This window comes from Lutra lutra, chromosome X (genome assembly GCF_902655055.1).
Source record: "Lutra lutra chromosome X, mLutLut1.2, whole genome shotgun sequence".
NCBI lineage: Eukaryota > Metazoa > Chordata > Mammalia > Carnivora > Mustelidae > Lutra > Lutra lutra.
The window spans coordinates 12,658,445-12,672,748 of NC_062296.1; the positions used below are offsets into that span (position 1 = coordinate 12,658,445).

The following is a 14,304-nucleotide window of genomic DNA, read 5'->3' on the forward strand; positions in this document are numbered from 1 at the left end:
GGAGGACATTGGGAGATGGAGAGGAGAAGAGAGTTGGGGGAAATCGGAGGGGGAGACGAAGCATGAGAGACTGTGGACTCTGAGAAACTGAGGGTTTTGGAGAAGAGGAGAGTGAGGGGGATAGGTGAGCCTGGTAGTGGGTATTAAGGAAAGGACGTATTGCATGGAGCACCAGGTGTTATATGTGAACAATGAATCTTGGAACACTACATCAAAAACTCTATAGTTAAGTCTACTTCTTGGTTTGCCTTATTTTTCTTTGTTCATGTGTTTTGTTTCTTAAATTCCACATGTGAGTGAAGTCATATGGCATTTGTCTTTCTCTGACTGACTTATTTCACTTAGCATTATATTCTCTAGCTCCATCCATGTAGTTGCAAATGGTAAGATTTCCTTCTTTTTTATGGTTGAATAATATCCCATTGTATGTATGTATGCACACACACACACACACACACACACACACACACACACACACACCCTACCTCTCCTTTATCCATTCAACTATCAATGGACACTTGGGCTGCTTCCATAGTTTGGCTATTGTAAATAATGCAGCAAGAAACATAGGGGTGCTTGTATCCCTCCGAATTAGTGTCTTTGCATTTTGGGGGGAAATACCCAGTAGTGCAATGATTGGATCATAGGGTAGTTCTAGTTCTAATTTTTGAGGCACCTCCATATTGTTTTCCACAGTGGCTGCAGCAGTTTGCATTCCCACCAACAGTGCAAGAGGAACAGTTCCTTTTTCTCTACAACCTTGCCAATACTTGTTGTTTCTTGTGTTTTTCATTTTCGACATTCTGACAGCTATGAGGTGATATTTCATTGTAGTTTTGATTTGCAGCTCCCTATGATGAGTGATGTTGAACATTTTTTCATGTGTCTGTTGGCCATCTGGAGGTCGTCTTTGGAGAAATGTCTTTTCATGTCTTCTGCCCATATTTTAATTGGATTATTTGTTTTGTGGGTCTTGAGTTGTCTAAGTTCTTTATATATTTTGGATACTAACCTTTTACTGGATAAATCATTTGCAAATATCTTCTCCCACTCAGTAGGTTGACTTTTCAGGTTTTTTTTTTATTGTTTCCTTCACTGTGCAGAAGTTTTTATTTTGATGTAGTCCCAGTAGTTTATTTTTGCTTTTATTTCCTTTGCTTCAGGAGACATATCTAGAAAAGTGTTGCTGTAGCCAATTTCAGAGAGATTATGGCCTATGCTCTCCTCAAGGATTTTTATGGATTCAGGTCTCACATTTAGGTCTTTCATCCATTTTGAGTCTATTTTTGTGTGTGGTGAAAGAAAGTGGTCCAGTTTCAGTCTTTTGCATGTGGCTATCCAGCTTTCCCATTGTATATTCATTCCTCCTTTATCAAAGATTAATTGACCATATAATTGTGGGTTTATTTCTGGGTTTTCTGTTCTACTCCATTGAATCTATGTGTCTATTTTTATGCCAGTACCATACTGTTTTAATTACTACTGCTTTATAATATCTTAATTTTGTTAAGAAAAAAAATCGTATAGACTTATACCACAGGATGATTTAACCCCTATAACACTTAAGAATTACTACAAAGCTGCAAACTGCCTCCTTATCATTTAATAAGGAGAAACAGTTCTTCAGTAGCTAAAGCAATCCCATTTTCCCTATCTTTTCTAAATATCTCCCTCTGTGCTTTTAATAATGCCCCAAACCTTCTTGATTTGACTTTGGTAGAATATTTGATGTGGAGAAATAAATTGTTAAAAATCATTTGGCAGTATTTATACACAGAAGCTCTGGCTTCTCCATGGTGAGATTATGTTGTCATAATATGACACAAACTGATAATGATGTCATAAACTTCTAGAACAGGCTGAACCACATCAAATACAGTAGTTTCCTTGGTAGAAAAAACATTTGAACAAATCCCTGGACATGAATCTTTTTATTTATGTCCTACTTTTGTCCATTTGGATAAACAGTTGTTTAAATACAAACCAAAGTGATGGTTCTTCTACTACAGGTATGTGCCTAACCCTTAAAACTTAGAAATTAGGATCTATTATATTATGCACTCGAGCCTTAATTAGACAAACTAGCTGTGTTTAAGAAATCTGCTGTTTCTTGGATGTTACCATTAGTAGTCTTTAAGAATTTCTAGGAGAACATCTGAGAGTTTTACTTCTGTGTGGAAAATTCAAGAAATATAGAAGCATAGGGTATAGAGATACTGTCCCCCTTCACTCCCCTTCCCCACCCAAATCCACTGACCCCTACCCTCAACTAATCTGGCATGGCACCTAACATATAGTAGGCTTCAAAAAGAGTTTTTTCTTGTCCTACCCTCTTTTCCACCATACACATTCACACACAAACATTAACACTCAAGTGCATTCACATGTGCAAGACATACATACAATCAAAAACCTAGGCAGTGGGGTGAGTAAGCCATGATGCAGGGGTAACCAAGGGAATTGTACTGATTGGCCAGTGATGATTCCCAGATTTAGCATCTAGACTGTGGCCGGAGGATGTGATAGAGGGAGGAAAATGACAATGGGAAACTTATCATGCTTTAAGAAATCACTGATGAAAAGACTTGATTTTGACCTTTAGTAGCAAACCACTATCAAATGGAAGAAAACTGGGTTACCTAACACATTTTCTGGTGAAACCATCTCTTTGGCAGGGGCTAAGCACATTCAACCAACGGAGATTAAAATGGACAACTTTAGGAGACGTCTACTCGTTATCATAATTGGTATTATGATCATAGCTTTTGTCTTCACCTGTTTTTGTTTTCTCCATTACAATTGTATGATCGGCGATGCACCCAAAGCAGGAACGTAAGTTTTACACCCTTAAATTAAGAATGCAAGTTGTGTGTATACATATAGTGGAGATTTCATTGTTTTCGTGGTTACTTAACGTTAACCCCAGACTTCTAAAGAGCTCATCTTGTGGGTGGATACCTTTACTTCAATAATATTAGCTCTTAAATATTCTCAAGTACGTTATCAAATTTAGTGTATTCTAAAGCTGTCTCCTACTGAGGGTTCAGCTGAGCCCCAGGCTATAAATTTCATTACAAATTGAGTCTAGGAAAAGAGGCTTGACTATCCAAATAAGACAGGGAGAATAAAGAACGGGAGAGACTAAAACTGATACTGCACTGTATGCTACCTAACTAGAATTTAAATACATAATTTGAAAACAAAAAAAAGAAGGGGAGAGGGAGTTGGGTCTCTGCATTCCAAAAACAATAAAACATTTTGGATAATCTACCATTTGAAGACATAATAGCAAAAATTATTCACTGCTGTCCTCATTGTCTCACTCCCTGACTTTCACATAGGAGGATCAGGTTGGCCCTGATATAGTGCTTCCCTAAAAATTTCCCAATATAAGGACCGATGACTAAAGTACACCAGTGCTCTATTCCTTTAGTTTTAGAGGAATATTGTGAATACGAATATGCATGGATAGATGACTTGATGGTGTAAATATGATAGGAAACACTGAATGCGGTCTAAAGAGTTTATTTTTTCCTTATGACAAGTTGTGACAGTTGTGTATGAGTTGCATGTTAACCTGTCACTCTTTTAAAAAATATTTTATTTATTTGAGAGAAAAAGCATGAAGGGGTGGGGCAGGAGAGAGAGAAGTAGACTCCCCACTGAGCAGGGAGCCTGCCATAGGGCTCCATCCCAAGACCCTGGGATCATGACCTGAGCCAAAGTCAGATGCTTAACTGACTGAGCCACCTAGGTGCCCCCAACCTGTGACTTTTTTAAAGTTTAATTTCTAGAATAAGTGAAGCTCTCTTTCTCCTTCTCAACAGTAGACTTGAAACAACTTTGTGTCATTCCATATGTAGGCTATATGGTTATCAATGCATCTGAAATAGTAAAAATACTCTCAAGAAAATAAAAATGTATTCAGCATGAGTTCATATCTATAACCCAAGTCATAGCTTCTATCACACTCCAATTCTTACTGTGTTCAATTTTTCTACTAGAGCCAAAAAACTGACCAAAACACTAAACTGACATAGTAACCTGTGTTTTCTGGTGATAGCAATAGTACTCTTTTGTTTTAAGATGTCATACTCCGAATTTTCTATATTTTCAGGCTCAAGAAAGAAGATGTGACAACCAAGTCATCCAGATCATCCAAATTATCATTCAGTGAATCCAAGATAGCCAGTCCATGCATTCTAGAAAAACAGTCCATGCTATCTAGTATAGACAAGCTTTCTGTGCCCTCAAGTCCAGAAAAGTCATCCATACCATCCAGTGTAGAAAAGTTAATGAGGTCCTTGAGTCCAGGAAAGCAATGTATATCATCTAGTCCAGAAAAGGTAAAAAGGCCACCAAGGCCACAAAAAATATCCAGGTCATCCCACCCAGGAAAGTCAGATAGAACACACAATCTAGAAAAGCCCCATAAGCAAGCTCATGCCCATAAGCTAGGGGGTCAGTCCTGTTCATCCTACCCAAATAAGGCAATGAGGCTGCCTTGGCCAGCCCTTCTACAATATCCAGTCAGGACAGCCAAGCCACCCAGTCCACAAAAGCAAATCTCGCCACCCAGGCGATCCAGTTTACAGAAACTAACCAGATCCTCTAGACATCGTAATCTAAAAAGGTCAGTTAGAACAGGTAAGGCAGGCATGTCACCTAGGCCTCGGTTAATCAAGTCTTGTCAATACTATAAGGAAAAATGCCTTGTTTGCAGAAATTCTTCTGAGCCTTTGGTCAATAATATTTCTGAGGCAAAGAATAGAAATGTTCAAAACTCACCTGTTTCAAGCGAAGTGCAGTCTTTTTCCAAGTCCTGTCATAAGGGCGATTACAGAGACAATGTATTATTCTATGGCAATGTGAGTAGCAGTGATATCACATACGACAGCGATGACAGTGATAGGGAGATAACCATTATCTGCACATAAAATGAAGTAAAGTCATCCCTAAAAGCAGCCATCATAACTAAGAACTCAATAAAAATAAAAACCACATGTGAAAAAGCAAACTTACACCAACTATTTGATGCTCATTATCCTTTAAAAACCCCGATGGCGGGGCACCTGGGTGGCTCAGTGGGTTAAAGCCTCTGTCTTTGGCTCAGGTCATGATCTCAGGGTCCTGGGATTGAGCCCCACATCGGGCTCTCTGCTCAGCAGGGAGCCTGCTTCCTCCTCTCTCTCTGCCTGCCTCTCTGCCTACTTGTGATCTTTGTCTGTCAAATAAATAAATAAAATCTTTAAAAAAAAAAAAAAAACCCTGGGGCGCCTGGGTGGCTCAGTGGGTTAGGCCTCTGCCTTCGGCTCAGGTCATGATCTCAGGGTCCTGGGATTGAGCCCCACATCGGGCTCTCTGCTCAGCAGGGAGCCTGCTTCCTCCTCTCTCTCTGCCTGCCTCTCTGCCTACTTGTGATCTCTCTCTGTCAAATAAATAAATAAAATCTTAAAAAAAAAAAAACAACCCTGATAGCAGGAAATCTATTTGCAATCGTTATTGAGATTAGTCCTATCCATCCTGGAAGCAATTTATTTTAAAAAATAGTAATTAAATGCATAACATAACATGATTTTACTGTAATTATTACTGCATTTTAGAGGCAAAAGGCTCTTTTCATGTATCTTCCTTAGATCTGGTCACTTGGATGGGAACCATGAGCACACACGCACGAGCAAATCCAAAAAGGAATTGCAAGATGGGTACCCTGGACTCCTATTTCCCTTGGATTAGCCCTCACATGAAGTCTCAACCCAATTAAGTTTCAAGTTGATTTCCTAATGTTTACACACAGTCCTCACAGTTTAAGACTGTCTTCCTGTAGTGTCTGGTGCTTGGCAGAAAAGGCTCTTATGTGTTTAGTTCTGGTGGACTTAGGGGAGCTCCTGATAGCCATTTCTAACATCACTGTCTCCTTGACTGCTACTTATGGTGGTCACCATTTAATAAGGTATGCAAATATGGGATCACTATGTCGTATGCCTGAAACTACTACAATATCGCGTGTCAATTATTCTTCAATTAAAAAAAGAAATACTGAGGGATGCCTGGGTGGCTCAGTGGGTTAAGCCTCTGCCTTTGGCTCAGGTCGTGATCTCAGGGTCCTGGGATCGAGCCCCACATTGGGCTCTCTGCTCGCTGGGGAGCCTGCTTTCCCCTCTCTCTCTCTCTCTGCCTGACTCTCTGCCTACTTGTGAACTCTGTCTGTCAAATAAATAAATAAAATCTTTAAAAAAAAAAAAAAGAAATACTGAACTCAATAAAATTAATCAGGTTACGTTAACAAAAATAAAATAGATATAAATAAATAAAAAGCACTGTAGGTGCCATGGACTTGATTTCCTACTGGTATTGCCCTTTTTTAAAAGACAAACTATAAAGGGTTAGAATTTTTCTGGGTTAGAAAACCCTGGTCTTTTTAAAATTCACGAACACAAGTGAAAGTTCTGATTAAAATTTTAAACTGTTTACTATTTTAAAAAGTTCAAACATACGCAAGAGTAGATAGAGTGAGCAGTATAATGAATGCCTGTGTAAGCATTGCTCAGATTCAAGTTCTCATTATGCAGCCAATCTTATTTCATTTATACTCTTATCCATTCCCCTTCCTGTTTATATCTCTAATGATAATGACTTTTCTAAAAATACATACACACGGGGCGCCTGGCTGGCTCTGTTGATGGAGCACGTGACTCTTGATCTTGGGGTTTTGAGTTTGAGCTCCATATTGGGTGTAGAGATTACTTTAAAAACAAGTACATGCGGCGCCTGGGTGGCTCAATGGGTTAATCCTCTGCCTTTGGCTCGGGTCATGATCTCGGGGTAGTGGAATCGAGTCCCACATCGGGCTCTCTGCTCAGCAGGGAACCTGCTTCCCCCTCTCTCTCTGCCTGCCTCTCTGCCTACTTGTGATCTCTGTCTGTCAAATAAATAAATGAAATCTTTAAAAAAAAAATCTAAAAAAAAAGTACATGCACACACTACCATTATTTCACCTAAAAATTAACAATAATTCCTTAATAACAATTATCCAGTCAGTATTCAAATTTCCCCATCCATCTCCTAATTTTTTTTTAGTGGCTGCTCTGTTCAGATGATCTGATCAGCATTTGACAATATCTGACGCTAAATTTCAAAATTACAATTTCACTGGCTAATCTCACTTCATATTGTGCAAAGATTTTGGAGTTAATCTGAGTTGTTAGTAGCCTGGAAAATAGTAAAAGTTGAAATTGTATGGTTTCAGTTTAAATTGAACCAGCGTCTTAGGAGGCAAAACCAAATAATCTAAGCGCTATTCCCTTTCCCATTTGGAAGCCTAGAGATTTGTAATACTTTAAAATCTGTGAATATTAATATCTAGTTAAAATGACTAACTACCAGTGACAACCAATGATAATGACATCTTAAGAACAAGTTATCTGCCTGAGTATCTATGTTCCCTTCTAAACCACATTTAATTATAGAGTAGGAGTCTACAGAATATTTGAAGCTTATTCAATGTACAAAATTCTAATACATTAATGGGGGCTGCATACATAAAGCCAGTATAGAATAAGTAATAAAAATATGTACCATGAGTCACAGAAGAACTTTAGCCAAAAAAAAAAGTTTACGAGTGGAAACTTGCCCGAACTAATAATTAAAATAACTAAGTCCTATCACTCTAACAGATAGTCGTTAGTACTTTTTGGCAATGTCCTGATTTAAGTAAGAGGGTCCCAAACCTCCATTTCCTGGCTTTCTTGCAGCATTGTCTTATCTCTCGTGGTACTTTACTCCTTTCTTCTCTCTCGCTCTTTTTTCTTTTTTCTTTTTTTTTTTAAAGATTTTATTTATTTATTTGACAGAGAAGAGAGATCACAAGTAGGCAGAGAGGCAGGCGGGGGCGGGGGGGGGGGAGCAGACTCCCCACTGAGCAGAGATCCCGATGCGGGGCTCAATCCCAGGACCCTGAGACCATGACCTGAGCTGAAGGCAGAGGTTTAACCCACTGAGCCACCCAGGTGCCCCTCGCTCTTTTTTCTTTTCTGCTGTTCAGCAAGTCACGATCATTTGCTCAGTGGGCCCATGGCTTCCTTACATTTCCATTCCCCCTCTGGAAGGCCCAGTGATGCTAGTTTCAAACATGGCACTTCCCTCTCAGACCATCCCCACTCTCTTCCTGTCGAATCCATTTTCCTTAACACTCATCTCTTGCTCCTGGCTATGGGACTGAAATGAATTATATTTTGCTCCTTTCATTTAGTACAGCTCTTTCTAAAACACCATCACTTAAAAAAAAAAAAAGGTGCTAAAAGGTTAGATCTCAAACATTTCTCACATATATTTTCTACATGAAACTATATGATCATGGAACTGAAATGATGCTTTGAGATCCTCTCTTCTATCCTCCTGTGGGAAGGGGGAGCTTGAAGAGCTGAAGGGATGTTCACTCAGCAAGAAGACCACCTTTTGCCAGGGGTGGGGAGGCCAGACGAGCATGGCATGGTGCCAGGGATCACAGATCTGTAAGTGGCCAGAAAGAAGGTGGGATGTTTATGGTAGGATCAAGCAGGGACTTAGTAAAAGTCTTCAGCTTTTTCAATTCCCCAAATCCTACAGTCCCTATCACACTGAATGTAATCCCTAAAAATTAAAAACAACAAAGGAAGGAAAAGAGAAGTTAGAAAAAATTCTGTTGGAGCTTCAGCCAAGTATCTCCTTAATTGTGACTCAATATATAACCCTCAATTATTCCTGTGCTGCTGTGACCTTAGAAAACAAGGGTTAAGCATGATTAATTAGTTTTACGATTATTTATATAATGCATGGAAGGAGCCGTTTTTGAAATAAGCAAGAGCTAATTATAGCTTACATCTAAGAACTTTCAGATAGCTCTGCTCGTTTAGAATTGTCCTTTTATGTGCCTGAATCAAAATAACACATTGAAAAGACTGTGGAAGGAGAAAAAATAAATTGTGATAAATGTCATACAGAAGTATTTTACTTTAAAAAATAAAATAGAGGGTGCCTGGGTGGCTCAGTGGGTTGAGCCACTGCCTTCGGCTGGGGTCGTGATCTCGGGGTCCTGGGATGGAGTCCCGCGTCGGGCTCTTTGCTCGGCGGGGAGCCTGCTTCCCTCTCTCCCTCTCCGCCTGCCTCTTTGTTTACTTGTGATTTCTCTCTGTCGAATAAATAAATAAAATCTTAAAAAAAAATAAAATAAAATAGAGAGACGATATAGCCATTTTTCTCTGAAGAGTAGAAATTTACTGTTTCTGTTATAGGATATGTTATATAACTATTTCTATGTTATATCATTTACTGTTTTTATGTTATATGATAATAAAAAATTCATATATATTCTCTATCATTAATCTCTTCCTTAGTCACCTATTTTCCTGGCAAAATGGACTAATTTTAAATAACTTATTGAAGTAACCAAAGGGAGGTAATGCAAAGAGTAAAAGAAGAAACAAAGGCCTATGATGTGTGGCTGGAATAATGAGTAATAATAATAATTAATAATAATAATAATTAAGAGTGGACTGTATCTCTCTGCAGTTTTGCAAAATAAGAAAATCAAGGCCCCCGTGGCTGGCTCGGTCAGTAGAGTATGAGACTCTTGTTCTCACGGTTATGAGTTCAAGCCCCGCACTGGATGTGGAGATAACTTAAAAATGAAGAAAATCTTTAAAAAAATTAAAAATAAATAAAATAAAATCAATGTTACATTGCTTGGCTACAAACTGGAACACAAGAATGTAACTGAGCTTCTCACCTTTAATTTCCACATGGTCGTCTAAATAAACATAAAGGCATTCACAGCAAAGTTAAAATTCTAATGTACTACACAACTGATGGTAGATATTATAGATTATGAACAATAAAGGCAGTCAACTTCTGAAGGTGGTAGCTGTTGGCAAAAGGAATATATCTCTGTTGTGTAAACAAATCTGTTTTATAAGCCTTAGCTTTGTTGAAAGAACAATGACAAAGAGTGGAATTGTTGAAAATGAAGCTTTCTGTGCTGACCTCTTGAGGTTACTATAAGTAAGAAGAGCAGGGGCGCCTGGGTGGCTCAGTCTGCTGAGAGACAGCCTTTGGCTCGGGTCAGGATCCTACCCCATGTTTGGCTCCCTGCTCAGCAGGGAGTTTGCTTCTCCCTCTCTCTCTCCCTCTGCCCCTTCCCCGGCTCATGTTCTCTGTCTCTCAGATGCATACATTTTAAAAATCTTTAAAGAAAAAAGAAATAGGGGCGCCTGGGTGGCTCAGTGGGTTGAGCCGCTGCCTTCGGCTCAGGTCATGATCCCAGGTCCTGGGTTCGAGCCCCACATCGGGCTTTCTGCTCAGCGGGGAGCCTGCTTCCTCCTCTCTCTCTGCCTGCCTCTCTGCTTACTTGTGATTTCTCTCTGTCAAATAAATAAATAAAATATTTAATTACATTATAAAAAAAAAGAAAAAAGAAATAATAAGAGCATATTATATACCCATTTTAAAAATCGAAGTGATGGGGGGTAAGCTATTTTAGCATCCGTATGACAATTGCTAGGCTAGCAGACAAGACTGTCAGCAAACCAGTCTGAACTAATAAACTTTGATTCAAGCCACTTGTTTCATTTACTGTTACCACACACCAAACAATACATGTATAAAATAGAGATTCATGGTGCTCTAGAGCTTTAAACCACTTTTATGTTGTACCCAGTCTCTCAAAGAACACCTCCCCTGTTCATTAAGTAGGTACTCGATGCTGGACGGGAGGGAAAAAATATTTTTGTGTGACTATGACATCCCATGGGTCCTGTATATATGCCAGATTTTGTTAGTTCCTTTTTCTAAAGCTCACATTTTATTGTATACCTCTGTTGTACCAAGGTAATACGGATCAAGTTTTATTCAAACATAAGGCCTAAGAAGGTCTGCCACACAAACCTCCCCACTGAAACACTTTATAAGAAGGACTCACATAAGAGAAAGAAATCCAGGAGGTGCTGCAAGAGATACATGGTCTTATAGGCTGAATTAAGCCTCTCCGCCAGATTCATATGTCATAGTCCTCACCCCCAGTAGCTCAGAATGTAGCTTTATTTGGAAATAAGGTCATTGCATACATAATTAGTTAAGATGAGGTGAGTAGAGTGGGTCCCTAATCCAATATTGCAGGTGCTCTTAGAAAACGGGGAAACTGGGGCGCCTGGGTGGCTCAGTAGGTTAAAGCCTCTGGCTTCGGCTCGGGTCATGATCCCAGGGTCCTGGGATCGAGCCCCGCATCGGACTCTCTGCTCAGCGGGGAGCCTGCTTCCCTTCCTCTCTCTCTGCCTGCCTCTCTGCCTACTTGTGATCTCTGTCAAATAAATAAAATCTTGGGCGCCTGGGTGGCTCAGTGGGTTAGGCCGCTGCCTTCGGCTCAGGTCATGATCTCGGGGTCCTGGGATCGAGTCCCATGTCGGGCTCTCTGCTCAGCGGGGAGCCTGCTTCCTCCTCTCTCTCTGTCTGCCTCTCTGCCTGCTTGTGATCTCTGTCTGTCAAATAAATAAATAAAATTTATAAATAAATAAATAAATAAATAAAATCTTTAAAAAAAAAAAAAAAAGAAAGAAAGAAAAGGGGGAAACTTGGACCCAGACAAGGGAGAATGCCATGTGAAGTTTGGAGTTATGCTGCTACAAGCCAAGAAACTAAGAGAAGCTGGGAGAGAGACCTAGAAAAGATCCTTCCCTAAGTGCCTTAAGGGGGAGGTATGACCCTGTTGACACCTTGATCTCAGACTTCTAGCCTCTAGAACTGTGAGATGATAAATCTCTGATGTTTCAGCCATCCAGTTTGTGGTACTTTGCTATGGCAGTCCTAGGAAACTAATATACTTGGTGAAGACTGCTATTGCCTAGGGGCGCCTGGGTGGCTCAATCTGTTAAGCATCTGCTTTCAGCTTAGGTCATGATCTCAGGGTCCTGGGATTGAGCCCCACTCAGGCGGGGGCTTCTTTCCTCTTCCCCAACCCCTGCTCACGTGCTCTCTCTCACTTTCTCTTACAAATAAATACATAAAATCTTTTTTTTTAAGATTTTATTTATTTATTTGACAGAGAGAGATCACAAGTAGACGGAGAGGCAGGCAGAGAGAGAGAGGGAAGCAGGCTTCTCGCCAAGCAGAGAGCCCGACGCGGGACTCGATCCCAGGACCCCGAGATCATGACCTGAGCCGAAGGCAGCGGCTTAACCCACTGAGCCACCCAGGCGCCCCTACATAAAATCTTTTTTTAAAAGGTTGCTATTGCCCCCCCAAAAACAGTTAAAATCAAATAATAGAGAAATATGAGAGGAGTACTTAGGAGGAATGCTTCCTTTACACTCATCAATTGCACTGACCCCTCCCCCTAGGAAAAGGAGGAATTAATTCGATTGTTCAGAGGTTAGCGTGCAATAGGTCACGAGCTGATAAGAACAGTGCCTTGCAGGGTGATTCATGTTTGCTACACTCTTTGCGCAACCTGTGACTGGGTTGGTAAGAGAGCTCTGGGGTCCTCATCTACTGTGCTGGTTGGGCAAGTAGACATTCTCTCCATACATGAATATACAGGTTGGCCCCAAGATTCCAGTTCCAGTAGCAAGTTGGAGGCCCCCTTCCTAAGTGGAAAGTGTAAGTGGCATGTACGATCAACCTCATAATGGCAGGCTGTGTTGGGTTCCTGGGTCTTAGCCAGCTACTAAGGACTAAATTAGTCCTCTGTAATCAGTACATTGTTTCTGATTTGGTTATTGAAGAGGAACCAGTAGTCCTGAAAACCTGAAACAAATCCTACCCAAGAGCCACAAGCCCTGGTCAATGCCACTTTAACTTCTTTTAAGAAACTCATCCAGGAAAGTTATTTTTTGAAATTGTGACCTTTGTTATATATTCATGATGCTCCAAACCCTATTGAGTGATATACATTGAAATAACATTAGTCAGACTCAGCCCCCAAACGGCTTCTATTCTTTTTTTATGAACGATCTTATTTATTTATTTATTTGAGGTGGGGGAGCGGCAGAGGGAGAGAGAAACTCAAGCAGACTCCTCGCTGAGTGCAGAGCACTGAGCCCGAGGACAGGCTGGATACCCCCAACCCAGAGATCATGACCCGTATCAAAGCCAAGAGTTAGATGCTTAACCAACTAAGCCACCCAAGTGGTCCCCACTTCTATTCTGTGGAAGACACAGTCCACTCCCCTCCACAAAAAAAAACAAAAAACAAAAACCAAAAACAAAAACAAACAAACAAAAAAAAACTACTGAAATCACCATGAAAGAAAATTGCAAGTCTTCAAATATAGAGCCAATAATGGTAAAACATGCACTATTCTAAACTTGTACTATTGCTGGGGCTACAGTGAATCTCTAATAGAGGTATTTTAGTTTTGGATTTTTACCCACACTCTCCGGGTAACACCTATTGACTTACTGGAAAAATGTCACTGTACCAGCTTAAGGAGTGAGTCCAAAAGAGGAAAATTCTGGGATAGGATTGACAGATACAGCAAATAAAAATACAGCATGCCGGGGCACATGGGTGGCTCAGTCGGTTAAGCAGCTGACTCTGGATTTCAGCTTGGCTCATGATCTCAGGGTTGTGGGATGAAGGCCTGCACGGAGCCCCCCATCAAGCCCTGTAGCAGGCTCTGTGCTCAGCAGGGAGTCTGCTTCTCTCTCTCTCTCTCTCTCTCTCTCCCGCTGGTCCTCTGCACCTCATCCCACTCATGCTCTTTCTCGGCCTAAATAAATAAATAGATCTTTTCTTTAAAAAAAATCAGATTCTGGGGCACCTGGGTGGCTCAGTGGGTTAAAGCCTCTGCCTTCGGCTCAGGTCATGATCCCAGGGTCCTGGGATTGAGCCCCACATCAGGCTCTTTGCTCGGTGGGGAGCCTGCTTCCTCCTCTCTCTCTCTCTGCCGCCTCTCTGCCTACTTGTGATCTGTCAAAAAATAAAATAAAAAATCTTTTAAAAAAATTAAAAAAAAAACAGATTCCCAGTTAAGTGTGAATTTCATAAAAGCAATGAATAATTTTTGGTATGTGTATGTCAAAGAAAATTCATAATTAACCTGAAATTCAAATTTAATTGGGCATCCTGTATTTTATCTGGCAACTCTACTCAGGGAGGACAATTAGGAGAATATATGTAAGCAGCTTAGACAATTTGTCAACTTCTTCAGGTTTAACCTGGAGAAACTTACAGCTTCTGAGAGGAACAGCCTTTCCTACAATGTGATTCCACTCCCCTAACCTCCACTCCCCCATCCCTGAAGAACCAAAGGCAGAAAACTGGCTACTTCCTAG

The 14,304-nt window shown here is 40.4% G+C and overlaps 1 protein-coding gene and 1 long non-coding RNA gene across 2 annotated transcripts in view; one reads left to right on the forward strand and one right to left on the reverse strand.

The window, feature by feature from the left end:
* LOC125092203 (uncharacterized) overlaps positions 1 to 14,304 on the reverse strand; it is a 296,189-nt gene that overhangs the window by 268,520 nt on the left and 13,365 nt on the right. The gene's annotated exons all lie outside the window — the stretch shown is intronic.
* Positions 1,892 to 5,021, forward strand: CXHXorf66 (chromosome X CXorf66 homolog). Its single transcript, XM_047716565.1, has 3 exons — positions 1,892 to 2,009; positions 2,676 to 2,832; positions 4,118 to 5,021. Exons 1-3 carry the CDS (start codon positions 1,922 to 1,924, stop codon positions 4,935 to 4,937), a joined length of 1,065 nt encoding a protein of 354 aa, XP_047572521.1. The 5' UTR covers positions 1,892 to 1,921; the 3' UTR covers positions 4,938 to 5,021.